Consider the following 26,109-nt stretch of genomic DNA (forward strand, 5'->3'; position numbering starts at 1 on the left):
ACGTAAAGCTCGGTTCGTGTTATATGTGCGAGAAAAACCTTCGCACCATATAGCACTACTGTATAATTGATTGACTAATAACTGCATCAAAAAAAAAATAAAAGAACCGCAACCCCGTTTTTTGTGGCCATTAGCAATTTTTATTGGCTAGACACTTTTTCGGGAGCACTTCGTGGCAAAATTTCTCTAGATATATAGCACTTCTCTTTTAGTATTTATTTTACCTTATATATAGCGTACAGCGCACTCTATAAAATCTTTTCTTGGGCTTTGTCAAAAAAATAAAAAATCTTGTCATGGACTAAAAACCCATTTAGTACTTACAATTTTTCGGCTCAAAAGAGAATTTATTTTTCCACCCTACGTCTTTATCGATCGCCCTTGATAAGTGCTAGGAAGTGATATTTTCATGTTATATTTTAAGCACTTTTGTTACTTGTTTTGCAAGTAATTTAGGGAAAAGCCGAGATAAAAGTGATAATTGCCTTTTTACGCTTTAATTGCCTTACTTTACCCAATTGTGCAGGATTTGACCTCAAGACACTAAGCAAGCATGAAAAAGCCAAGAAAAGTGCAAAAGGCCGCAAGTACTACACTGCTCGCGAGGCGAGCACAGCAGCTCGCAGTGGCGAGCTTCAATTCAAGACCACAAAGCCGTGAGCACCCCCTTGCTCGCGAGGCGAGCAGAGCTACTCGCCGTTGCGAGTAAGGGCGGTTTGACCCTCCCAGGGTGACGTGGCAGAATCTTAATGGTGAAGGAAACAGCACTCGCCATGGCGAGTAAGGCTGCTCGCGAGGCGAGCTCAAGCATAGTGGGAATTCTATAAATAGCCCACTTGCTATTCTTTGTAAATATCTTAGGAAATATCTAGGGTTTCTATTTTCTTCTTAGTTTTTCACCTTTAGATATTTTTAGAGAGAAAATAGGGTAGTTCTTCATAGAGTGATTTTGGTTTTGGAAGTTGGATCTTTATTTCTTTGTTGAGACATCACAAATGTAATGAATCCTTCCTTTTCAATCCATCCTTGCAAGGCTTCCATGATGATGTGTAGCTAAACACTCTTTGTTAGGATGAGAGGTACTTGATTTTGCTAAACATGTAATCCTTTTGATCTTGCAATATATGATTCTAGCAATTTATATTCAATATTGTTGTTATTCTTGTGTTAATGTTTTCAATAAGATTCAAGATGATTTGGATACAAACTCTTGAATCTAGAGCTAGAGTAGCAATATATCTTAGATTAACTTCTTTGACAACTTTGTTAATCTTGTGATAATCACCATAATCAAGAGTTTAATGCTTTCGGATGCTTAATCAGGCTGGACACGGTCAATTAAGTTATCCGATCGACTTTGTTATCGATTAAGGGATTTGGACACGAATGTTTAAACGATAACTTAGAAATAATTATATCACTTTGGACACGAAGGATAGTTTAGAATTGATTGTGATAATGTTGTTTACAAAGCTAGAATTCGTATGGATCATTAGGTTACGTGTGACGCTTGGTTAAGGAACGCTACTCCTAACAAGTTTCAATCCTTATTTATCTCGACTTTTACTTTTTGCAATTAGTTTAGTTAGTCACATTTCAATTCAAACAAACAAGTACTCTTAATACTTGGAATGATAGTCGATGTTAAACTGTCATTGATAACGCACTATTCCCTGTGGAGACGATACAAAAATACTTATCTTGTTTGATGCAAAACTAGAACCATCAAAATGGCGCCGTTGCCGGGGAATGGTGTTTAGTTATCATAGATAGAACAATTGATTTATCGTTTTAAGCATTTGTATATAATCCGTAAATATTTTTTCTTTATAGTTGTTTGTACTAACCCCTTGTTGATAAACATAGAAAAGTTTCTTGTTAGTTGTTTCCGTTTTAGGATCACCACCTAGCCAAAATCATGGCTGATCATGGTTACTTCAACTTCTATACTCCACCCGAGTATGAATCCTATCCTCAGTATCAGCAACATTCTTATGAAGATGAGAGATACAAGGTGATAGAAGATACTTTGAACATCTTCATGCAACAATCCATGATAAACATGCAAGATACCAACCAAAGATTGAAGACTTTATCACTTCAAATTGAGTTGATTCAAGCACAAATCATGGATAACCAAGCCAACAATCAATCCACTCTTAGAGAACAAGAAAATAATCCAAACATGTTTGAGAGAGTCGGAGAGATTGTTGAAGAAGTTGTTGTTCAAATTGAGGTAGTTACAACTGTTGATATTGAAGAAGCAACGGTGGTTGAGAAAAAGGAACGGTTACTAATCAAGGATGATTTAATGGTAACAAGAGGGAAGAAGATGAACAAGGTAGAAATCGATCGGGTAATTGATGAAATTCGTACCTTGTTCAATAAACCAAAGCTAGGGAGGTCATGGACTCCAAATCTTTTGTTCCTAAAGTTCATGGAATTCCTACCAAAACGTAGGGTTTCGAAAGATGATGTGCTATCCGTTTCATTTTGGCCACCCTAACGGAAAAGGCGTCGAGCTAACGACGTTAAACAAGCGCTAGTTGGGAGGCAACCCAACTTTGTAAGTCTATTTATTGTTTTAAGGCATACTAGTTATTAGAGTCATGTGCATGCATCAAAACATCCAAAGCAGGAGCCAAAAATTCAAAATTTTTACCACTCGCGAGGCGAGTAAAACTGCTCGCCACTGCGAGCAAACTGGTAGTCAACTTAGTCAACGACCAATTCACTCACTGCTGCGAGTAAAATTGCTCGCGAGGCGAGTAAGTGCAGTTTTGGTCAGTTACGTTTTTCAAGGCCACTAATTCACATTTATTTTCCTTAACCACCCATTACCACCTTTTTCCTTATCATTTTCGTTTTAACTCTCTCTCTTCAAAAACCTCTCATTTCTCTTCTCCCAAAAACAACAACTCTAACCCTAAAACAAATCATTTTCAATAACAAAAATCAATTGCCATCCAAGTCAAGCTTCAAGTTAGGAATTCATCTCTGTACATTTCTGCATTTCTAATTAACAGGTTTGTGTTTTGATCCCAGGGCTTTGTCTTCATTTTTTTTGAAACCCTAGGATAGTGGATTAGGTAATTTCTGATTATTGTTCTAATCTGATGCCCAAATGATTAAGATGAGACCAAATCATGAAGAGATTCATTTTCTTTTCCATTTGCATCCACAATTTTGGGATTACCCTTTTGTTTAAAAAATTTTTTTCATAAAATTAGGGTTTGTGGATCAAATTCGAATTTCAAGCTTAGAACATAATTTAACTCATCTCTTTGGCACTAAAAGGGGCGCAATTGCTTTATTTAGGGTTAGGATACCTTTTGAAACTGAACCACTGTTGTAAAAATTCAATTTTGGCCAAATTCTGGGTCACTCGCCGTGGCGAGCTTCATCACTCGCGAGGCGAGTGTTCTTCCTGAACCCAGAAAATTGTCTGGTTGCTCGCCACTGCGAGTAGAGCTGCTCGCGAGGCGAGTAGCTTCAGATCCTGAATTTTTTTGTTCTGGTTTCCATTTTTAGTGATGCCAGTTATGCTGATTTGTTTCCATACTGATATTTAACTGTTATATTGTATTGTGTATGGATTTCCTGGCTGTTTTGCAGGTATGGCTCCTAAGAATCCTCAAAAGAGAAAAAAGGGTGAAACCTCTGCACCCCAACCCTCTAGAAACCAAAGCTTTGACTCAAACAGATTTAAAACCCGTTACCATCAGGATAGGTACGTCGAGTTACTCGACCAAAACATGTGGGCTGAGAGAGTGTTTAACATAAGCCCTAACGGACCTTATGGGGAAATTGCGAAACTATTGAAAGATCAAGGGTGGGATAGGCTTTGTAACCCCATCACCAACCTGAATGCTGAGCTTGTGCGTGAGTTTTACGCCAATGCTCTTCCAGAAAACCCCCTCACTGATATCTTTCCATATGAGACGGTTGTCCGGGGTCACACCATTAAATTTGATAGGGCAGCCATCAACAAATACCTTGGTAATCCCTTTGAACTACCCCATGACCATGAGTATGATGAATACCACACTAAGAGGAACTTGGGGCACTTTAAGGTTGATGAAACTCATGAAGAAATCAAACGATTTCTTTTGCTTGAGGGTTTCAACTATGACAAGAGTGAGGCCGGGAGAGAGCATCGCTGCCAATACAAATTCATGACTAACCCAGCCAAAATCATCCAGAAATTTATCCTCTATAATGTCATGCCTAGTAGCCACATGTCTGATTGTGTTGTGGAAGTCTGCCCCCTCATTTACTATATCCTTAATGGCAAACCAGTGGACATAGCTCGAACCATTGCTTGGGAGTTGAGGAAAGTCGCTTTACAAGGGAAGGGTGAGCCAGCAGCCCGCCTATTCTTCCCCGGTCTCATCATGGGACTCATTAAGGATACCGGTATGAAGCTTCCTTCTGCCGTTCATGAGAAAATTCGCAACCCCATCAATGATATTTTCATCACCCGTTTCATCATGGGTGAATCAAAGAAAGATAAAGGTAAGGGTAAGCAAGCTTCATCTTCTCAGGCACCTCCTCCACAGGAAGAACCCATGCCATTCCAACCCACTGCTGCCTTTGATTTTGCTAGCTACGTTCAGTGGCAGCATCAAAGCAATATGCACACTTGGAATATGCTGACAGCTCAAAACCGTGCAAACACCTACTTCCAACAATCTCAGTATGTCATGCAGCAGCAAGTAGGCTACCCACAGGAGGTGATGGATCAGTTCATGACACCACAGGCTTTTCAGAACTATGTTAATTGGCCTGAGGGCATGCCAGGTCCATATGGAGGGGTTGGAGACTTTGCAGGGCATGAGAATGCAACCATGGGAGAAGATGTAGGTGGTGATGAGGATGATGATAGAGATGATCCAGCAAATGTACCGAGTGCTACATCTTCTCACGATGGCTCGGATGATGACATGCAATCTTAAGGAGGAGGAAAAGTCTTGAAAGCCAGTTCTTCATAGAGTGATTTTATCAAGCTTTCATTCTTTTCTTGCTGTCTTCCTTATATTTCATTTGCTTTCTCGTATGATACTTTTTGAACAATGTTACTTCTTTTGTGTTTTGATTTAGCACTAATGACTCAGTTTATTTTTGTATTAGTATAATCGTATTGTGTTATGTTGTATTGTGTTTCGTTGGCACAATTAATTTAATTAGTATTGTGATGTTCTTATTTATCTTAGTATTGTTTATTTTCGTATTATGATTAGTTAAATTCATGTTTAGCATATATTTTTTGTATGATCAAGTACCCTTTTGGTTTTAATAGCCAAAGCTTAAATTTCAATTCTCAGATGATTGATATTGATTCATAGTTATGATTAAAAGCGCAAAGCCAAGGTACAAGTTTCCAGTTTTTCTAGGTTTTTACTCGAATATGGAACGAGTACTTTGTGCAAATTTCATTTCATTTAGTTCTTTACAATAATTTATTTGTTTGTGAACCACGTAGTACTAGCCTAAAAGTGAGGAAACCTCAAATGTTTGTACATATGCAAGGAGACCAGCTTTCATTGTTTAACTCGATTTTGTTATTTTAAATCCAATAATTGTTTTTAATTGTGTGAAGGCATGGAAGTGATCAAGGCACATTTTTGTTAATGAGTGAAACATACTTGACCACAAATAGCCTACCTTGTGAGTAGAGCGAGTACTTGCTAACCCACTTGAGCCAAATGAATCAGAGTCATCAATTATGAACTGTCAATTCATAAGCACAATGCTTGATGAAGTTGCCTTTAAATTTTTCAAAATTCAGTTCATCTTTGACGCACTTTAGGACTCTTATATGTTTTTAATTGTTGAACCCTAAAATTTCAATGTTATTTGTCCCTTTTGCCTTAGAGTAGAGGAACATTCAATTAGGGTATTTGTTGATTCAAGTTGGGGAGAGAAGGTAGATGTAAATCTTATGTCAAGTACAATGGTGTAATTTTATCTTTGATCAAGACAACATGTTGTAAATACAAAAAGAAAAGAAAAACAATGTGTACATGAAAAGAAAAAGAAAAAGAGAAAAAGAAAGAAAAATCCAAAAAGAAAATAAGTTGTCAAGATCAAAGTGCTTCATGTTTAAGCACCAAGGGTTTGTAATGATTGGTAGGAAAGGTTGTGAAATTTAATGGTTGATACAAGGAATGTTCCTAATTGTTAGGCTTTTTGATTTCAATTGCCCCACATATGACATTTCTTTTGTAGCCAAGCCAAGTTATAACCCTCAAAGACCTTTTGATCCATGTTCTTTATGCCTTTTGAAATGATATTTGGATGGACACATAACTTGATTGGAATGTTAACTTGATTTCCGGATGTGTGTTCATAACCCTCATTTGTTTGTTTTCAATTGTTTATCTACTTTCAAAGAAGTGTGTTAGGTGTGGTTCGTGAATATATGTATTATTGTTTTGAACTATTTGGCATGAGCTTTGTACATAGGACTCATCTCATATTAGTAGTAGAATTCTAAATTAGTTGGAAACTTAGCCTTGCACGCACATTCATTTTGAATCATTATCTGAGAAAGTTTTCAAAACCTTTTGTACTTGTGTCTTGTTCTATTAACTTGTTTGATTTTCAGTCTTTTGTTTGAGGACAAACAAAGAGTTAAGTTGGGGAGAGTTTGATAAGTGCTAGGAAGTGATATTTTCATGTTATATTTTAAGCACTTTTGTTACTTGTTTTGCAAGTAATTTAGGGAAAAGCCGAGATAAAAGTGATAATTGCCTTTTTACGCTTTAATTGCCTTACTTTACCCAATTGTGCAGGATTTGACCTCAAGACACTAAGCAAGCATGAAAAAGCCAAGAAAAGTGCAAAAGGCCGCAAGTACTACACTGCTCGCGAGGCGAGCACAGCAGCTCGCAGTGGCGAGCTTCAATTCAAGACCACAAAGCCGTGAGCACCCCCTTGCTCGCGAGGCGAGCAGAGCTACTCGCCGTTGCGAGTAAGGGCGGTTTGACCCTCCCAGGGAGACGTGGCAGAATCTTAATGGTGAAGGAAACAGCACTCGCCATGGCGAGTAAGGCTGCTCGCGAGGCGAGCTCAAGCATAGTGGGAATTCTATAAATAGCCCACTTGCTATTCTTTGTAAATATCTTAGGAAATATCTAGGGTTTCTATTTTCTTCTTAGTTTTTCACCTTTAGATATTTTTAGAGAGAAAATAGGGTAGTTCTTCATAGAGTGATTTTGGTTTTGGAAGTTGGATCTTTATTTCTTTGTTGAGACATCACAAGTGTAATGAATCCTTCCTTTTCAATCCATCCTTGCAAGGCTTCCATGATGATGTGTAGCTAAACACTCTTTGTTAGGATGAGAGGTACTTGATCTTGCTAAACATGTAATCCTTTTGATCTTGCAATATATGATTCTAGCAATTTATATTCAATATTGTTGTTATTCTTGTGTTAATGCTTTCAATAAGATTCAAGATGATTTGGATACAAACTCTTGAATCTAGAGCTAGAGTAGCAATATATCTTAGATTAACTTCTTTGACAACTTTGTTAATCTTGTGATAATCACCATAATCAAGAGTTTAATGCTTTCGGATGCTTAATCAGGCTGGACACGGTCGATTAAGTTATCCGATCGACTTTGTTATCGATTAAGGGATTTGGACACGAATGTTTAAACGATAACTTAGAAATAATTATATCACTTTGGACACGAAGGATAGTTTAGAATTGATTGTGATAATGTTGTTTACAAAGCTAGAATTCGTATGGATCATTAGGTTACGTGTGACGCTTGGTTAAGGAACGCTACTCCTAACAAGTTTCAATCCTTATTTATCTCAACTTTTACTTTTTGCAATTAGTTTAGTTAGTTACATTTCAATTCAAACAAACAAGTACTCTTAATACTTGGAATGATAGTCGATGTTAAACTGTCATTGATAACGCACTATTCCCTGTGGAGACGATACAAAAATACTTATCTTGTTTGATGCAAAACTAGAACCATCAGCCCTCTGTTTTATCCATTTTACTATGCTTCTGATTATATAATCCGAACCCCAAAACACATTGCTTGTCGGATTATATAATCCAAAACATGTGTGTATACAAGTAAGAATCAGAACCCTCCCCCCATTTCTATAGTTACGAATTTTGACTTAAAAAACTACAAAAACACATAAAATCTAAACCACCACACATTGTGTCATTCTTGAAGTGAAGTTGGTCTATTCCATCACATTTCAACCCTTTTCAACCACTACAAAAATTAGTTAGTTCACATTTCTTCAATTATTTGTTCTTTATTTTTATTCTGGGTGTTTGTCTGTTTGGATTATATAATCCAAAACTAGGTTAGGCATGATGACTGTTGATCTGTCTCTGAATTTTGTTGAAAACATTAATTTGTTTATGTGATTTTGATTGCTCATAGATATGGACGCACATTCCAATCGTGTTAGAGACAACATAACTACCTCGACTAGGCGAGAGCGGGCAGTTGGGAAGGTGTGATGGATCCATACCGTCTCAGGTGGAAGATCCCTAGCATGGAGAACCCCGACATGCGAAGGAGGCAACAAAGCCATAACATGAGGAGGAGGAGGAGGAGGAGGAGGAGGAGGAGGAGGAGGAGGAGGAGGAGGAGGAGGAGGAGGAGATGGCAGATGCGCCAACACCCGCTTTTGATTCATATCATGATGGCCTAGAAGACATGTCAGTACCCAGTCTATATGTGCAACACATTGTTAGACGCATATGGGAGGGAGATGCAAGATATTAAAATGATTAATTTTTGTATATGTTTAATTATTGTAAATGTTTTATTATTTATTGAAACTGATTTTTTTTTGTTTTTTTTATAATTTTGTCCAAATTTAAAGTTTGTCAACAACGGAATGAAATTGAAAAGGTTGGAAAAGCCAAATGCGGGGTGATTCAGAGTCACCATCAGAGTCAGTGGGTTGTATGCTCTTACACTTACGAACTATATCATAATTGACCATGGCATGTTGTCGGCATTCAGAGAGAGGTGGCATATGAGGAGACATCAAGTTTTCACCTTCCTATTAGGGAGATGAGAATGACATTGGAAGACGTCTCTTGTCTGCTGCATCGGTCCATCGAGGGTTGTCTCCTCGACCACGACGAGAAGTTAGCTAGAGTGACGAGGGTGAAACAACTAGTTCATCTTATGGGTGCTGATCCATAGAAGGTTGACCATGAAGTTGATCTCGCGAACAAAGGCTCATGAGCGGTTTAGCTATCTAACAAATCAGTTCATGAGAAGTGTGCAGGAAGCAGGTGTAGTTGAGCACGCTAGTGATATAGAGGAGGATATGGAGTTGAACCGATAGTACACTGTCCGAATATATTTGTTGTTCTTGGTAGGCATCGCGCTCTTTACTAATAAGATCACCCACTATTTTGATCTAAGTTATATGGAGTACTTTTATGATCTCGAAATGGTTAGCAACTTTGAGTTCATGACAAAGCTGCTAAGTAGTTTCGTTTATATAAGCAGTGCTTTAAAGATGGTAAAAAGAGGATTACTCGCTCAAAAATAATAGTATTAATGTTAACTATTTTGTTGTGCCATATTTCAGTACATCTTTTTACATTTTATGTTTATAATTTGTACAATGATTTATTTTTTATCTGATAATATGTCAATTATATCTAATAAGTACAATTATATCATTAACAACTTTAGACACTGAGCATGCATTTTAAGTTTTTAGTTAAACAAATATTTTAACGTTTAATATTTTTCAGTTTATTTTTATAATGTCCAGTTCTTCTCTCAGTACCAAATGGTTCTCAAGCTTTTGCTTCAATTTTTGGAAACATCGGTCTCTTTTTTTAACTCTTCACAATGTGCTCTATATTCCTTTTTCCACTTCAAATTGAATTTAGTTGCTAAATTACCTAGCAATAAAAATTGTCCTTTAATTTCATTACTAATTCACGTCAAATTCTGTAGAATCATTCCAAGGAAATTATTGGTAAATCTAATCTGCAAAAAGGACAGTGTGCCATAGATTCTTCAGCTGTCATTCATAACTGTAATTCATCTGTAGATAATTCTTTGAGCTTGGTATTCAAGACTAGGTGATGTTTGTAATATAAGTTCAAAAACTATTTCAAAATAGTTTCCTTTTTACAATGTAAAAATATTATGTAACTTTGTGATTCTTGTAATTTTGCCAAACAAAAGAAACAACCTTTTCCACTTAGTATCAGCACTTCTTCTGCACCTTTTGATATTTTACATGCTAACTTATGGAGACCATACTCTACTGTTTCTCTCTTAGGTCATAAGTAGTTTCTTACACTTGTTGATAATTTATTCACTCGGTAATTTTTTTAAAGCCAAATATGAAATTAGACAAGTTTCATTCGTTTTATAGATTACGTTGTTAATCAATTTGATACTACTTTAAAATACCTATGATCAGATAAATGACACTGAACTTTCTATATCTGATTGCTTGTCTTCAAAGAGAATGATTCCCCAAAAGTTGCGTTGAAACCCCAACAAAATGAGGTGGTTGAAAGGGAAAAACAATACATCTAAACGTTGTTAGATTGTTATCCATTCATTCTCATGTTACAAACTTCAGAATGTACAACATTTTGTCCACATAATAGGATTCCTACCCCACTTTTAAACTTGATGTCCTATGGATTTTTTTTATCGAAGTTTCTCATTTCCTCTTTCATCGTAACGTTTTGGTTGTCTTAGTTATGCCTCTACTTTGTAAGTTATTGAACAAAATTTGATTATCGAGTTAGAGAAATGTCTACCTAGTTTTAAAAATGGCACCAAAGGGCATATCCTCCATGATCCACTATTCGTGTGAAGAAATGTTTGTTTTATGTAAAACGTCTATTTTCCTTTTAACACAATTCCTAAAATTTCCACTAATGTATCATCTACCACTTTGCAACTTGATGATATCACCCATGTATCAGAACCTTTACCCTTTGAAAATATGCCCACTAAACCATCTGTTACTAACAACATTCACATCCATGCATTTTCAAATCCTACACTTTCTACTGAATCTTATTTTCTGGACAAAAAATTTAATGCACCTTTACCCTCTGCACCTAGAAACAATTCACCTACCAAATATATTCTTGTAAAAAAAAATTAAGATCTATCATTTCCATTAACCACTAACAAGACTATTGCCATAAATCTACATCTAATCGTTCTACTCTTTTTTCATCCATAATTATGAATTACTCATAAAAATGGATAAAACATGAGTAGAACGATTAGATGTAGATTTATAGTGACAATTTTGTAAATAGCAAAGGGCATTGATATGTCATGTAGATATTCTTACAAGATTAGAGTTAAGATGGTTGTTATTTCTAGGTGCAATGGACAAGGGATCAAAGGGTAGAGGTTCAGAAGAGATGGATTTAGTGAAAAGGTGTAGCATTTGAAAATGTGGGAACATGGATGTTGCCGGTGAGAGGTGGTTTAGTTAGTTTCATCAGGTAAAGATTATGGTACAAGAGCAATATCATCAAGAATAGGTTGATATGTGGTAGATGATGCATGAACGAAAATTTTATGAATTGCTTTAAAAGGAAAATATAAAAAATAAAAAAAAAATAAAAAAAAAACTTTCTTGAGACAAGTATATTATGAGAGTTGAGATCATAGAGGATATAGCTAGTAATTCCATCTTTAAAACCAATGAAAACAATCTTTCTATATAGAGAATCAAATTTGGTTCTATGAGTCTGGTTCTATGAGTCTGCAAGGTAGGCACATAACTCAAACATCCAAATACTTAAAAAAGATGAAAAAGGGGATGCAAGAACTTTGAAAAGAATTTCATAAGAACAATATTTGAGGTTTAAAAGTTCATATGAAGCCTTTTGATTACGTGGACAACATGTTGTAGGCTGAATGAAATTCCACATAGTTAAAGGAATATGAGAATGAAAAAATGGGGACCTAACAACATATAAGATGTGTTCATGCTTCTATCAACCACTCCATTTTGTTGGTTCCAATATAAAACTTTTGGTGAATAATTCCTTCAATACAACCAACAGAAATGGCATACACATGGTAGATGAATAGCAAGCTACAAAGACTCTTGGCAGCATACCAACACAATCAAATCAAAGTTTAAAACTATGGGGAAAAATAAAAGAAATTAAAAATATTATTTGTGAATAAAAAAGAAGCTAACCACTTGACTCAAAACCATAAAGTTCATTCATAAATTGATAATAGTAGACTTGCCGATCTCTTACTTATGCATTTGTTGAAATTTTGCTCTATGCAATTGGCTTACTCCAAGGAACCTTTTATAGATGAATGATTTTCTTTTGTGTATTGTTGTTGATGCATTGATTATGTCCGATAATCGAATACTCAAAGCATCCTTTATACAGAGGTCAACTTGCAACAAATTACCTCTTTACATGTAAAATATGTTGCTTTTCATCTTTCTTTCTTAAAGTGTTTCTGTTATTTTCTATTTGCACTAGGATGGCTTGGCATGTGCCAATGACGCAGGGTCTAACGACTTGCGAGCTGTAATATTGCCCGAAAAATGGAATCATCCAAAACAATGCTAAAGAGCAATCTGACTGAATGAAAATGACTGAAACCATGCGAGATGTTGTCTCCCTCTTTTGCTAGTCATTTTCACATATTTTTGTTATTATATATTTTTTGTTCTGTTTTTTGCTTCTTCTTTTTTTGTATTTGTGGTTTTTGTTTCATTTTCTTGAACATTGTTAGGTTTTTTTTTAATAGCTAATGACAGTTGCTTATTATTTTGAAATCTCATTCTAAGTTACATGATATAACCGTTTTTTTGAGAGGAAAGTTACATGATATAAACTTTGTATAGTACCTTTCTCTATTTTTCTATACATGTATAATCTTTCTTTTTACTTTTCCTTTTCCTTTTGGATGGTGTTGATTGTGTGGAAAAATTTGCAAAATCAATAAAGACATTGAAATGTAAAATTGTCTTATGTATCAAACTATAGCAAAGCAAAGTACATAACAAAAAACGGACTCAATAGTTGGATGCATTCATGCGGTCGGCACATCCATATATTGATTAAACTATCTAAATTTTAAGTTTGGCTTTTTTTTTTTATTGAAAAAATAATGATTAAAATCTATATTATCATATGGATCACCATATCTCAATCCAGCAATTATGGCTGTGATGGCTACGTGAATGCGTCAAATTTATTGACAGTAGACAAACTATCATTCCTTTCCTTTTCGTTATTATTTTTAAAAGTTTTGCATTTTATGTTTTTAATTATGAATTCAAATGGGTAGATGTTCGTGATGGACCAAATTAATAAACTAGATGAGTGAGTTTTCTATTTTATATATTAATGCTTTTAGATGATTATTTTTTGTTTTGTTTTCATTTTTCAACGGAATAATCACATCATAGTGTTAAATAACAGGTTTTGAATTTGGAGGTTTCGGGTTCGAGTGTTGCTAGTGTTCTTTTAAGTCTAAAGGTTTTCTTTGCCTTTAACTGAAACAATAACCCCTCGTCCTAAAAGAATAAGCATAATCATATAATGTCATAAAAATTTGATTTTGTATAATTGGAGTTTATTCAAAGAAAAAAAGACAAGGTCGAAGTTTTTGGTCATTTAACTTAATTGGGCTTAGAAAGGTTTCAAATGTTTTTTTTGTCTAAATACTATGATTTGTAATATTTTATAAGTTGATTTAAAAGATTTTGGATGATATTTAAATTACGTTGTGATGTTTTTTTTTTTTGGTTAATTATTGTTTTTTGTTGTTTAAGTGCGGGTAATGAGCTCAAACGTTTAGGTGCATATAGGGTATAGGGACGGACATTATACTTGTTGTTCATGAGGTATGGGCTCAAATATGAGCATTTTTTTACAAACGCGGAAATAGGGATGGACACTTTAGTACCATGTCCGGATGATGCCCATTTACCATCCCTAGTTGGGAATGATACGTGTATTCGCGATGAATTTGGAATGTTTATGAGGACTTAAATGATGTAGTTTTAGTTGTTCACCGATGTTGAAACGTGTGAAGCTATGAGGTTGCTATCAACTATAGAATGGATGCGGGATATGGAGTTTAAACCAACTATGTCTTATTCAAATTCGAAAGTTGTTTTAGATACTTACAACTCTTTATTGCATGATCGAACTAGGAACTATTTTTTATTTAATTGTTGTAGTAGTTTAGTATTGTAACAACTTTTATTTGAGTTTTCTAAAAGAGAGATTAATATAATTTAATTATTTAAAAAATATTTACTATTTAATTCTATTTTCTTTTCAACTTTTCAAATATTTGCTATTATCATTACCAATACTTAGCTATTGGTGTTTGAATCTTGTGACCACACAAGAACTTTTGCTTGTAATATAGTTCTGGCCTGTATTTTTTTGATTTTTTAGGTTAAGTAGCTAATGACTAGAAATCCAAACTTATGATGAATAATTGAGGAATTTGAATTAAATATGACTATCGTGCGTATATTCGTGCGTATATAACATAATGTACATGGACAAGTATAATGTACATGGACAAGTATATAACATAATGTACATGGACAATATATTCTTTGATTTTTTTTGGTGGTGGCCGGGGTTTGAACCCCGGACCTTGCATATTTTTATATATTGTCCATACCAACTGAGCTAAGCTCACGAGCATATATTCTTTGATTAATATAAATAGATTATATTTCTCTTGTAAAAAAAAGTTTATCATTTAATATTTTTAATAGTTTAATATTTCAAACTAGTTATAATTTGGTGGTTTACTAGTTTAATTCTCTATACGTTGGTCCATTGTTCACATTCATTCATTGCAATTCCAAATCATCGATCGAAACAATGGCGGGACCTGAACCCTCTCCATCTCCAAAGATCCTTCTAGCAAAGCCAGGACTCGTCACCGGAGCTCCTATATCCGGTAAATTCAACCGCGCCGGCGCCGGCGAAGATGATTCTACTCAGCACCGTTCTCGTCTCCCTTCCGTCGCATCCCTCAATCTTCTCTCTGATTCATGGGATTTCCACTTCGACCGCTTTCTCCCCGTAAGTAACAATCCTCGATTGCTTAAAATGCTTACAATTTGAGGTTTATCACTGTCATTGAAATTTCAAAACGGTGCAGTTTTTGACTGAGAATACTGATTTCACTGTCATTGGAGTTATTGGATCACCTGGAGTTGGCAAATCTACTATCATGAATGAACTGTATGGTTTTGATTCAACTTCTCCTGGTTAGTTTCTATCTGATTGAATTTGCCGTGTTTTGATAAAATTAATCGTTGAAATGACATGAAAGAATGATAAGCTATAAATTTTAAGCTACATGCTGCTTAAAGTAGCTTATCAAAAAACACATTAAGCTAGTAAAAAAAACTATAAGCTCGGGAGAAACGGTTTGAATCGACTTATTTGAGCTTAACTTCTAGCATAAGTTCTGCGAGACTGTTTGGGAGAACTTATGAAAACAGCTTATGACATTGTGCATAAGTTGTTTTCAGCTTATTTTCATAAGTCCTTCAAGATAGCTTATAAAAACAACTTATAGCTTACACAAAAACGATTTAACTTTATTTTATCCTTTGCTATAGAAATAGATTACACATAAGTGCTTATCTTGATAAGCACTTGTGTTATAAGCTGCAAATAAGCTGTTTATCCAAATGGGGCCAAAATTGTTTCTAAACAGGTCTATTTTGTTTATATGAGCTTATTGGCTATAAGCTATCTGCGATAACAGTTCAACAGTTTGTCTTGCCAAACAAAGCCTTAGTTTCTTTTATTTTTCTCCATAGTATTTAACTTTGAGTTCAATTGATATATGAACCTACAGGGATGCTACCACCTTTTACTATACAATCTGAAGAGAATAGAGCTATGGCGAGACATTGTTCTACTGGCATTGAACCTAGGATATCGGCTGAACGTATCATACTTCTTGATACACAGGTCTCACTATAATAAATAAACTTCATTGCTCAAATAAATTTTTATTTTTTCATTATTTGTGTATTTATTTATACATTGTTATTTTTTTTTTTTTTACTTGTAGCCTGTATTTAGTGCTTCTGTTTTAGCTGAGATGACGAGACCCGATGGCTCTTCAACAATTTCTTTGCTGAATGGAGAATCCTTGTCAGCTGAATTAGCTCATGACCTTATGGGTATTCAGGTAAACAGTGATTCTTTAGCAGAAATGTTTTTTCAATAAAAATATAATTTTCTTAATATTTTACTGATTGCTGTGTCTGGTGAATGTGATTGTGTTGGGATGCTGCAAGGACTCTTTGTAGCTTGCTGTTTTTCTAGCATCTGTATGTCATATTCTACTGGTGGTGTCAGAGGGAGTCCATGATGATAGCTTGTGGCATTTAATGTCGACGGTATGTGCTTTAGTCTTAATTTTTTGTGATGTTTGCAGACGCTTCATATTGTGTTCAATACCTGTATGATTATTTCATGATATGCAGATTTTGCAATTATTTCAAAAACTGTTATGCCTGCTGGTTTCATCTTTTATTAAATGCATTAAATGGTTATCTCCTTCTGAGCTCAATTTTTTGCTAAAATAATTTGGTTAGTGAAGTCCTTGGCTGCACTTTCTGGCTGATACTATATGAAACCAAGTGGTTAAAGATCCATCCATTATTTTAACAATGGTCATTTCTGTGAATAAGAACTCTTAGACTATATCTTGTTTTTGTGTCAACTGGATTTTTAAGAGAGCAACACAACAATTCAATATCAGATTTCTGATCATATCATATTCTTGGTTCAGAATTCAGATTTCTTTCTTATTTATATCCACTAACAAAATAACTAGTCGTTAGTAATTACCCTCTCCGATTTTTTATTTTTTTCTTAATGCTTTTGAAATTTCTGACTTCTCCTTTCGCTGGTATTATTGAAAGTTTTGATGAATAGATGAAGGTTGGTAGCTGCTTGATTTGTCCCTTGTCAGCTTTGAGCTTTGAGCTTTGAAGATTTTAAATGAATTGCTTATCGCTTACTAAGACACATACATTATGTTATTGCTTCAAAAAAGATAAATGCCATATGCTTGTAATAACATCTTAATGTCTACATTTTGGCAGATCTGTTTCTGGGAACCCTTGTCTTACACACCTTGTGCAGACACTCATTTCTTTTATAAACTTATGGTGTTAAAGATATTGGTGTATTGAAAAGGACTAATCATGATGTACTTGTATTCATGTAGGTTGACTTGTTGAAGCATGACATTTCAGACCCATCTTTGCTGGCTTCCTCTATTTCACAGAACTCTAGCTCAGGGCATGATAGTGATAACAAAGTTCCTGAGTTCGAATACATGGCTACTCCTGTTTTTGTACATACCAAGTAAGGAATATGTTTTCACCTTAACATGTCTTTTTTATTGTATCAAATGCTGTTTTTGTACATACCAAGTAAGAAATATGTTTTCACCTTAACATGTCTTAAATATGTTTTCTCCATACTATTTGGATCTTGTATGTGGTTATTTAAATAAACAAAGGAATTCTTGAAAATAACTATTTGAAAATATTTAACAAAATCAAGAACTGATAATTGCAGAAGATTTTCGACTATTGGCTAAGGAAATTTAATTCCAAAAAACCCAAAAATAAAACCACTCAATATTAAGCATTAGTGTAGGGGCATAATAGTGTAATTGTGCATCATATATGCTTTCTTCAGACTGAGAATCCATAGAATGAGCTTCTGTGCGTTGTAAATTTGTAATATCCGACCTTGGTGTTTCCATGACAATTGACAGACTTCCATTTACTGTCCATATAAAAAGTTGCAATCTTAGTATACATACATTATCACATTTCAGCCTTGTATCCACTTCCTTCCCTAATTGAAATTGAAATAATCTGATGAAATACTCATCTTATCTTGTACAGGCTACAAGATCAAGAGTTTACTCCTAAAAATTGTTTGCAGCTGAGGAAGGCACTCATGGAGTATTTCAAACCATCTTCTTTTGTTGGAGAGAACACTGGAAAGAAGCCAAGCGACCATGTTCCACCTTCTATGGTGCATGGAAGTCCCTTGGATTCTGACACACTAAATTTGTTTACGATCCCATTTAAGAAAAAAGAGGAAAATCCAAGAGCTCAACATGAGAGTTACATTTCTGCTCTATGGAAATTACGGGATCAGGTTGCTCTTTCTCTTTTCATTCACACACTCATGCACTCAGATAATTCCCGACAAATACTGTATTGTAGGATTTATCAAGTTTTGTTGCTGCTATATTTTATTCCTACTTTCTTGTACAGTTAATTTTAGTAATCAACTAAATTAGGATAGTGATATTATTTTTTGAATAAACCCATTGTGATATGTTTACATGTTTTTCAGATTTTATCCATGAAGTCTCCATCTTTCAGGAGACCCGTGTCTGAGCGCGAATGGTTGAAAAATTCAGCCAAAATATGGGAACAGGTTAAAAAATCCCCAACGATATTGGAGTACTGTAGAACCCTTCAACACTCCGGTATGTATAGGAGGTAGAAATTTCTTGAAGGTACAACAGTTCTAGGCTGTCTGAGATTTTATTTCAACATGTTCTTATTTTGATGTAAAATTATCATACTCTCTTATGAATCTTGCATTTGTACCAGCAATTTTATAGCCAGTGAGTACAATCCTGTAAAAGCTATAGCAATGCTAAATTATTGTGTTTTGCGCTCATTAATCCACGATTAATGAGTGTATTATTTATTACACAAACAATTAATGAAGTATCCATGACCTTTCTGATTGTGGCCTTGCTTTTGTTAGCTTCACTTTGAACAACCGTAGCCATGGCCGGTGCATGCCGGGGCTTCTCTTGCTAGCATGGGAGCCATGCTCATTTACTCAAACAAGGAGAGTTTATGATCCCTCTATGCGAAATCCAAAACAAAAATACTTTACCAATAGTCAGTTCCAATCTCAATTTCTTTTAAAAAAAGAAACGAAATATAACTCGTAAAACAACACACTGGCCCATACTAACCTATTCACTAATTGTGGAAGTTTTTTTTTTACCATCATGTGTGGTGGCATATTTTTTACCATACAATAATAGTAACCATCAAAATAAGACACTATTTCTTCTGCCATAAAATGATGCTAATATTTAGAAGTGACAAAAAAAAGACGACTAAAAAGCGTGTTATCTTTTGGTTCAATATGGGAGAAATAAGCTTAGACGAAGTTATTTTTTAGGCTGAAATTAATTATTTTTAATGAACAAACACGATCTAGTTTTTTTTTTAAAAAACCATACCTTAGATTGTTGATGTTTATTTTAGGTTTTAAAATGATCGCATATAATTAAAATAAATTAATCATTTTAGGCAAATTTTCATCTAAAATATCAACGTTGATATAAAAGACACATTCGTAGATTACTTTGAAAGTACGACATGAATGTTTTAAACCGAGTTAATTTAAAATTTATCGTAAAATTTAATTTAAAATTTGACGTAAATTTTAAAGGTAGACCAATTTAAAATCTAACAACGTAAGGAGAAAACATGCAATTTAAATTTTTTTTTTTGAGAGGATACACAATATAGTTATGTTCTTCATCAACAATTTGAAGTTTGAACCAACATGCTTCATGACAAACAAAGTACAATAAACAAACACACACATATTCACCTATACAAAAAGACAAAAATAATGTTTTCTTATCTTTTTATACTTATCCAGTAAAAAAAAAATAAAAAATATAGTACATGTTCTGACCATACAAAACTCACGTGTCAAACTGTAATTGGCTACACTTACATCACATTTACTTAAAACAATTGATGAATTAATTAATATTGATGATGAATACCGCAAATCGGAAATCCAAAGAAAGAGTAGTTCCTTCCTGACCACCGACGACCACCATTTTCTCCGTTCCAACTCCGACGATCCTTCAATTTCCAATCGGTACCTCATTTTCTCATTCTAATCTTTTCCTTTGTTTTGTTGTTTCTCTCGTTTTTTCTCCTTTCTTTCAAATTTTCTATAACTTCGCGTCGATCAAATTTCAAGTTAGGTTATTTTGATTCCTTGTTTAGATTATTAATATAATTTGAATATGCATCATTACAAATTGTTTAGATTATTATTTTTTTTCCATTGTCTCAGTAATTTCCATTGCCAAATAATGAATAACAGACTCAGTAGTTTGTGGATTTTATATTTTTATTTACCTTTTATCCGTTGTTTAATATTTTTTCGCTCAGCTACCAATTATTAAAGGGTAAAAAGGAGGATTATTTAATTCCGTTGCGATGGGGGAGAACATACCTTGTGTGCCCGTAGATTCTCGACGAAAATTAGTAACTGCGGAGTAGAAACTTCAGTGACCCAAACTAAAAAAATAAAATAAAATAAAAAAAGGAAGATTAGTTGTTGGTAAGGCTTCAAGTGGCAATGCTGAGATTGTTAGGTTGAACATTTCCTATGATCACCTATGTTTGAATCTTGGATCGTTTTGTGTGTGTAAGTTTCAGTGATGTTGAATGTCGGGACACTAATTATGACGATAGCATCAAGGACTATCATTGCCTATTTAAAACCTTATCTGCCAGGTTTTCCGCCAATTTAGATAGTAAAGTGATTTTTGTTTTTTTCCCTAATAAACCACATGCTTCGTGAAGATGTCGTGCACAAAATATTCGTCATATATTGCATGACTGTTTATTTATTTGTTTTCTTTCATTTGTTTTATTTTTCTTAGAGAACATCTGAAGCAAGAATGTATGTTCAGGCCAGATTATTGACTGTAGTTTTTATTGCGTAATTGTGTTTTTGAACATTGATTAAATTGAATGGTTGGTGTGATTTTTGTTGTGTAGAGGAACATGATGAGGTTGAAGACATATGCTGGTCTTAGTTTGATGGCAACTTTGGCTATTGCATACCATGCATTTAACAGTAGAGGCCAGTTTTATCCGGCAATGGTGTATCTTTCAACTTCCAAGATCAGTTTGGTGCTTCTTCTTAACATGGGTTTGGTTATTATGTGTGTTCTGTGGCAACTTACTAAAAAGGTATTCTTGGGTAATCTTCGAGAGGCTGAGGTTGAGAGGCTTAATGAGCAATCATGGAGGGAGGTTATGGAGATCCTCTTTGCAATTACTATTTTTAGGCAGGATTTCTCTGTTACATTCCTTGCGATGGTCACTGCATTGTTGTTAATTAAGGCTTTACATTGGTTGGCTCAAAAGAGAGTCGAGTACATCGAGACCACTCCTACAGTGACCACATTATCCCATATTCGAATTGTATCTTTTATGGGTTTCCTTCTTCTTCTAGATAGCATTTTCTTATACAGCTCTTTGAAACATTTGATACAAACATGGCAGGCTTCCGTTTCACTGTTCTTTGCTTTCGAGTAAGCCTTCTTATTCCTTTTCCTCCTACTGATGAGTTGCTCATACTCAAACAAACCCAATTAAGTCATGTTGATATATGAAATTTCACATAATGATCATGTCATGGTTAAAAATGAACTGAGTGAGAAACTATCTTCTACAGCAATATCATCAGAGTTTTTTTGGCATAGGGAAAAAAAATAGTTATCTGAATATGCATTATTAAGTCATATGACAACAATTACAACTTATAAATTTATAAATCGCCTAATTGTTGATAGTATTATTTGCTTTTGCAGTATTTATCTTTTCAAATAAACCGGACATTACATGTCATACCCCATAAATCATATTACTATATGTTGCTATCATTCTTATAATAGTCACTGAAGCTATTTCATTATGTATTTACTGTTTATTTATACTAAATAATCAAATTACGCAATACCTAGGCAGATTATGGATCACAGAGAAAGCATTTGTACTATGCATGCTATCTAGCGATATATTCCTATTTTATTTGTATTTTCACATCTGTTTACTATTCGGTTTATTGCCCTTTATACTTGTGTGTTTTGGTTGACAAGCTCTCTGTTTCTATCTCAGGTACATGATACTAGCAACAACAACAGTATCGATTTTCGTAAAATATGTTTTCTATGTCACTGACATACTTATGGAGGGACAGTGGGATAAGAAACCAGTCTTCACATTTTACCTCGACCTTGTTAGGGACTTGCTGCACTTGTCCATGTATCTGTGCTTCTTCTTTGTTATTTTTGTGTAAGTGACTAGTCAATTCTTATGTATATATCTCTGTATAAATGATAGGGATAATAGTCTATGTTTTTGTGTGTCTCGTTGAGATTTACTCATTTAACCATTGGGTTGCACTTAAAATCTAGTTTACGGACGTAATTGACAATGATACTTGGGGTTTCTTTTTCACTGACATGCAACATTTGTTTTTCTGTTTTTCATATTCATTTTATTTTGGTTTGATTACATCTTTAACCTTCCACTAGTTATCTTTTTTACCTACTAACTTGAAGTTGATCTATCAGAAACTATGGAATTCCCTTGCACCTAATACGGGAGCTATACGAGACATTTAGGAACTTCAAAGCTCGCATTGCAGATTACATTAGATATCGTAAGATCACTTCAAATATGAATGATCGCTTTCCAGAAGCAACCCCTGAAGAGCTCAATGCGTGAGTTCTAAACTTGATATAGCATATCAACTTATTAATTTAATACTTATGCGTGTGAAATTTTACATATTTTTTAAATGGCTATGCAGTAGTGATGCAACTTGTATTATCTGTCGTGAAGAGATGACTGCAGCCAAAAAACTGATATGTGGACACCTTTTTCATGTTCATTGCCTTCGATCGTGGCTAGAGCGACAACACACTTGCCCTACTTGCAGAGCCTTGGTTGTACCCCCAGAAAATGGAACAACTGCTGCTGGAGGTCAGCAGGCATCACAATCAGATGGTCATCAACAGGGTAATAATCATATGATAATCACTCACTGTATGTAGGACGATATTCATAAAACTTGTCAGTAATATGCAAGATGGAAAAATTGAATTGATGTCATTTTCAGTATACATCTTAAATTGAATATAATATCTGTACAGTTAAAAAAAAAACATGTTTCTTGATGCTTGCTTTGTCAATTTAACTTGGGACAGGCACTGGAAGTACAGGTCAAACCGAGCTTGGCAGTGGGGCGGCAACTGATAGTTTCAGTCGGCATCAAGCTAGACTCCAAGCAGCTGCTGCTGCAGCTTCAATATATGAGAAGTCTTATGTTTATCCTCCCGCAACTTCTTTTGTACGGTACGGCATTTATGCTCGGACGTTGGGCCCTTTTGGATTTGCTTATTTTTGAGCTTGTGCGGAACAACTTGTGCAAATAAATAAGCTATTATGTATTATTCATAAGCTTGTCAAGTTAGTTAATGAAAAAACAGCTTATGAAGATACATTTTTTCGTTAGTATAAATATTTAAAATTAAAGCTTCTTTATTTGCATAAGCTACTTTTCATAAGCTCAAAAATAGCCAATCCAAACAGGCCCAATATCCCTTTTTTGGAACTGCTTTTGTTAGTATAAATATGTAAAATTAAAGCTTATTTATTTGCATAAGCTATTTTTCATAAGCTAAAAAATAGCCAATCCAAACGGGCCCAATATCCCTTTTTTTTTGGAACGGCTTATGAAATCTGTGCTATGTTGTGGCTGGTTATAACTGATCTAACTGCCTAAAGAGCTAGGCATAGAGTATAGCACCAAGGCCTGTTCATACCAGAGCCTTGTGTAATACTCTTCAGAATAGTTCTCGGTCTCCGGAATTTCTCTCACATATTTTGCTTCATTTTCTATTGCATTTCTATATTTTATACATCTTTGGGCCTGACGGCCTATTATATTCCACTATTGTTTTCCTGTTTTGATTTTTTTTTCTAAGAACTATTTTGCAGAATGAAAATAATAAATGAACATTTTCTACCATTCGAGATTTTTTTTGAAAGATTGAGTATGCTCTGGTGACAATGAGATTTGCTTCATTTCATTTTTACTCATTATTTTTCCACCTAGTTCACATGTTTGCTAAAATGGCTGATTAATAAAGCAAAGTAACATTTTGTGGTCTTGCTCTTCATAGATTACGCCAACTCAAAATACTGATAATACTGAATTAGTCTTTAAAGTGTTTCAATACTAAAGCTAGTATGGCTTTTTCTCAAATTTACAAGATCTCCTGGGTACACTAATTATCCCCCGGTTGCTGAATCTACCAGTGTTGATCTTAATGGAGAACAAGCTTCCAGTCAACAAGCACAAAATCAGTTTCATATCCCCGGTGGGCCAATAAATGTATCCTTTCCTCCAACAGGACACTTCCATTTTCTTCCTTCCCAACCATACATGGCCTCTTTGAATTATGGAGAGGGTTTTGAAAAGGATCCAAATATCTCAAAGTCTCAGCTGGAAGCTCATAAAAAAATTCTACAACAACAGATTGAGGTACAATTACACTTCTTTTTCTTCGTTTGATAAAAATTTGAATTGCATATTTTGAGTGGAGATGAAATTGATTATAGTAACTCACAGTAAATCTCCCCTCTCCCACTTTTAAACAGATTCTGCAAAATCAGCTACAGAATCTGCAGAGCACAGAGGATAAGAGAAGTGTAGATGACGGCGCACCATCATCAGAAAGCAGAGGCAAGCTTAGCCCTTCTTCGGAGATTCAAGATGGAAAAGCATAAAGTTAATTGTGTATGTCTTGTCCTATAGCAGGAGAATACCAAATGTAGATATAGAAAGAGGAAAATACATGAATAACAGTATTGCTCTAATGTGACATCTGTTTTTTGGGATACTGATATTGTAAATGCACAGTGCCCCTTAAAATTGATTTCTTTGGCTTTTTTAGATGTCGAATGAAAAATATTGCTGACCATTTTGTCATAAGTATCGATAATATGTGATGACTTCCCGATTATAAATGACATGTATATGTTGATGCAAGTAACTGGGATTAGTGGATAGTCCCATATTGAAGAGGTGAGAGCTTTGGTGGGAGAGGATTAGGGGAAAGAGAAATTTTCAAGTTAGTTTAAAATGGCGAGTTTATATTGAATGATAAATAAATGTTCATGATTAATAATTTTTAAATTTTAAGAGTATTATAACAATATATATTATATTTAAGGAATTTATGAAAGTTCTCGAAAACCCTCCAAAATCATATTCTAATGCATTTTGAATTCCCCAAATTAATAGAATTTTGTATTATATATATTATATTTAAGGAATTTATGAAAGTTCTCGAAAACCCTCCAAAATCATATTCTAATGCATTTTGAATTCCCCAAATTAATAGAATTTTGTATTATGAAAAAAATAATCCTCAAAAGCCTTCCCCATTTATATTCCTTTAATCCTTACACTTCTTTCTTTTTTCCTCGATTCTTTCCCTTCAATCTCTCAAATAGAGCCTGAGTTCATCGTTGAAATTTCTAGTCATCAAATTAGTCTATTAAATTAGTCTATGACTTTTTACAAACTTCAATTAGTCATTGAGAATACAAGAATAAAAAAAAAACTATAAAATGCTATTCAAATTAGTTCTTTTGTAAAGTTGCGAGCTAATGTCGCCATAACCGCTAACATGTGGATGTATTGACGATGTTAGACATGTCATGTCAAGTCTCTTCTTGAGAATTCCTAAATTTTATAAAGAGAAATATTATTTAAATAATCAAAGTTTGACAACATATTTGACAACCATATAAAAATACGTTTATAACTAATGATTTGTTTAGAGAAGAAAGAAAAAACGAATAAAAAAATAAAATAGTTGTTCAATAACATTTCTCTTTTACAAAACTCGTTTTCGCTATGTTTACCGCACTCTCCGATGGATATACTTCTCCTTTCTCTTATGTTATTCCATTTTCTCCATTTTTGTCTTCTTCCTCAAACCCCTTTGCATGCGCATTGACGATGTAGATTATCCAAAAAAATTGGCATAATCATAAACCTTTGTTCCTTGCCCTCACAATGTCGCATATTATCCTCGTGCAAAATTTTGGCAAATGACAACATGTGCAACTCACCAAACAAACCTTATTCTCAGACGAAAAATCCTTTGCAACAGTGAGCCTCCTAGTCACGTT

General features: G+C 34.4%; 2 protein-coding genes across 3 annotated transcripts; both read left to right on the forward strand.

The window, feature by feature from the left end:
* Positions 1–14,826: 14,826 nt before the first annotated feature.
* LOC146919029 (uncharacterized) lies at positions 14,827–18,811 on the forward strand. The gene is made up of 8 exons (XM_085712298.1): positions 14,827–15,085; positions 15,165–15,273; positions 15,873–15,988; positions 16,092–16,211; positions 16,333–16,422; positions 17,259–17,398; positions 17,950–18,208; positions 18,410–18,811. The coding sequence occupies exons 1-8, from the start codon at positions 14,882–14,884 to the stop codon at positions 18,560–18,562; spliced, it is 1,191 nt and encodes a 396-aa protein (XP_085568424.1). The 5' UTR covers positions 14,827–14,881; the 3' UTR covers positions 18,563–18,811.
* A 1,081-nt stretch (positions 18,812–19,892) lies between these two features.
* Positions 19,893–24,958, forward strand: LOC146919030 (ERAD-associated E3 ubiquitin-protein ligase HRD1B-like). Of its 2 annotated transcripts, none has more exons than XM_085712288.1 (8): positions 19,893–19,978; positions 20,893–21,431; positions 22,018–22,194; positions 22,476–22,625; positions 22,715–22,923; positions 23,112–23,259; positions 24,181–24,451; positions 24,568–24,958. In XM_085712288.1, exons 2-8 carry the CDS (start codon positions 20,899–20,901, stop codon positions 24,694–24,696), a joined length of 1,617 nt encoding a protein of 538 aa, XP_085568414.1. In that variant the 5' UTR covers positions 19,893–19,978; positions 20,893–20,898; the 3' UTR covers positions 24,697–24,958. The 2 variants fall into 2 exon arrangements, with proteins under 2 accessions (XP_085568414.1, XP_085568415.1); XM_085712289.1 differs by having other exon boundaries at positions 24,226–24,451.
* The last annotated feature ends 1,151 nt before the right edge of the window (positions 24,959–26,109 follow it).

This window comes from Medicago sativa, chromosome 5 (assembly GCF_051527215.1).
Source record: "Medicago sativa cultivar Bolivia chromosome 5, Bolivia_mono, whole genome shotgun sequence".
NCBI lineage: Eukaryota > Viridiplantae > Streptophyta > Magnoliopsida > Fabales > Fabaceae > Medicago > Medicago sativa.

What these genes read in the sequence shown, in the direction of transcription:
- LOC146919029 (XM_085712298.1), top strand. Translation starts at nt 14,882, where the DNA reads ATGGCGGGACCTGAACCCTCTCCATCTCCAAAGATCCTTCTAGCAAAG. An exon ending in ACTTCGACCGCTTTCTCCCC is followed by an intron (nt 15,086 to 15,164) that starts GTAAGTAACAAT and finishes AAAACGGTGCAG; the next exon opens with TTTTTGACTGAGAATACTGA. An exon ending in TCATACTTCTTGATACACAG is followed by an intron (nt 15,989 to 16,091) that starts GTCTCACTATAA and finishes TTTTACTTGTAG; the next exon opens with CCTGTATTTAGTGCTTCTGT.
- LOC146919030 (XM_085712288.1), top strand. Translation starts at nt 20,899, where the DNA reads ATGATGAGGTTGAAGACATATGCTGGTCTTAGTTTGATGGCAACTTTG. An exon ending in ATCAGATGGTCATCAACAGG is followed by an intron (nt 22,924 to 23,111) that starts GTAATAATCATA and finishes AACTTGGGACAG; the next exon opens with GCACTGGAAGTACAGGTCAA. An exon ending in CCCGCAACTTCTTTTGTACG is followed by an intron (nt 23,260 to 24,180) that starts GTACGGCATTTA and finishes CAAATTTACAAG; the next exon opens with ATCTCCTGGGTACACTAATT.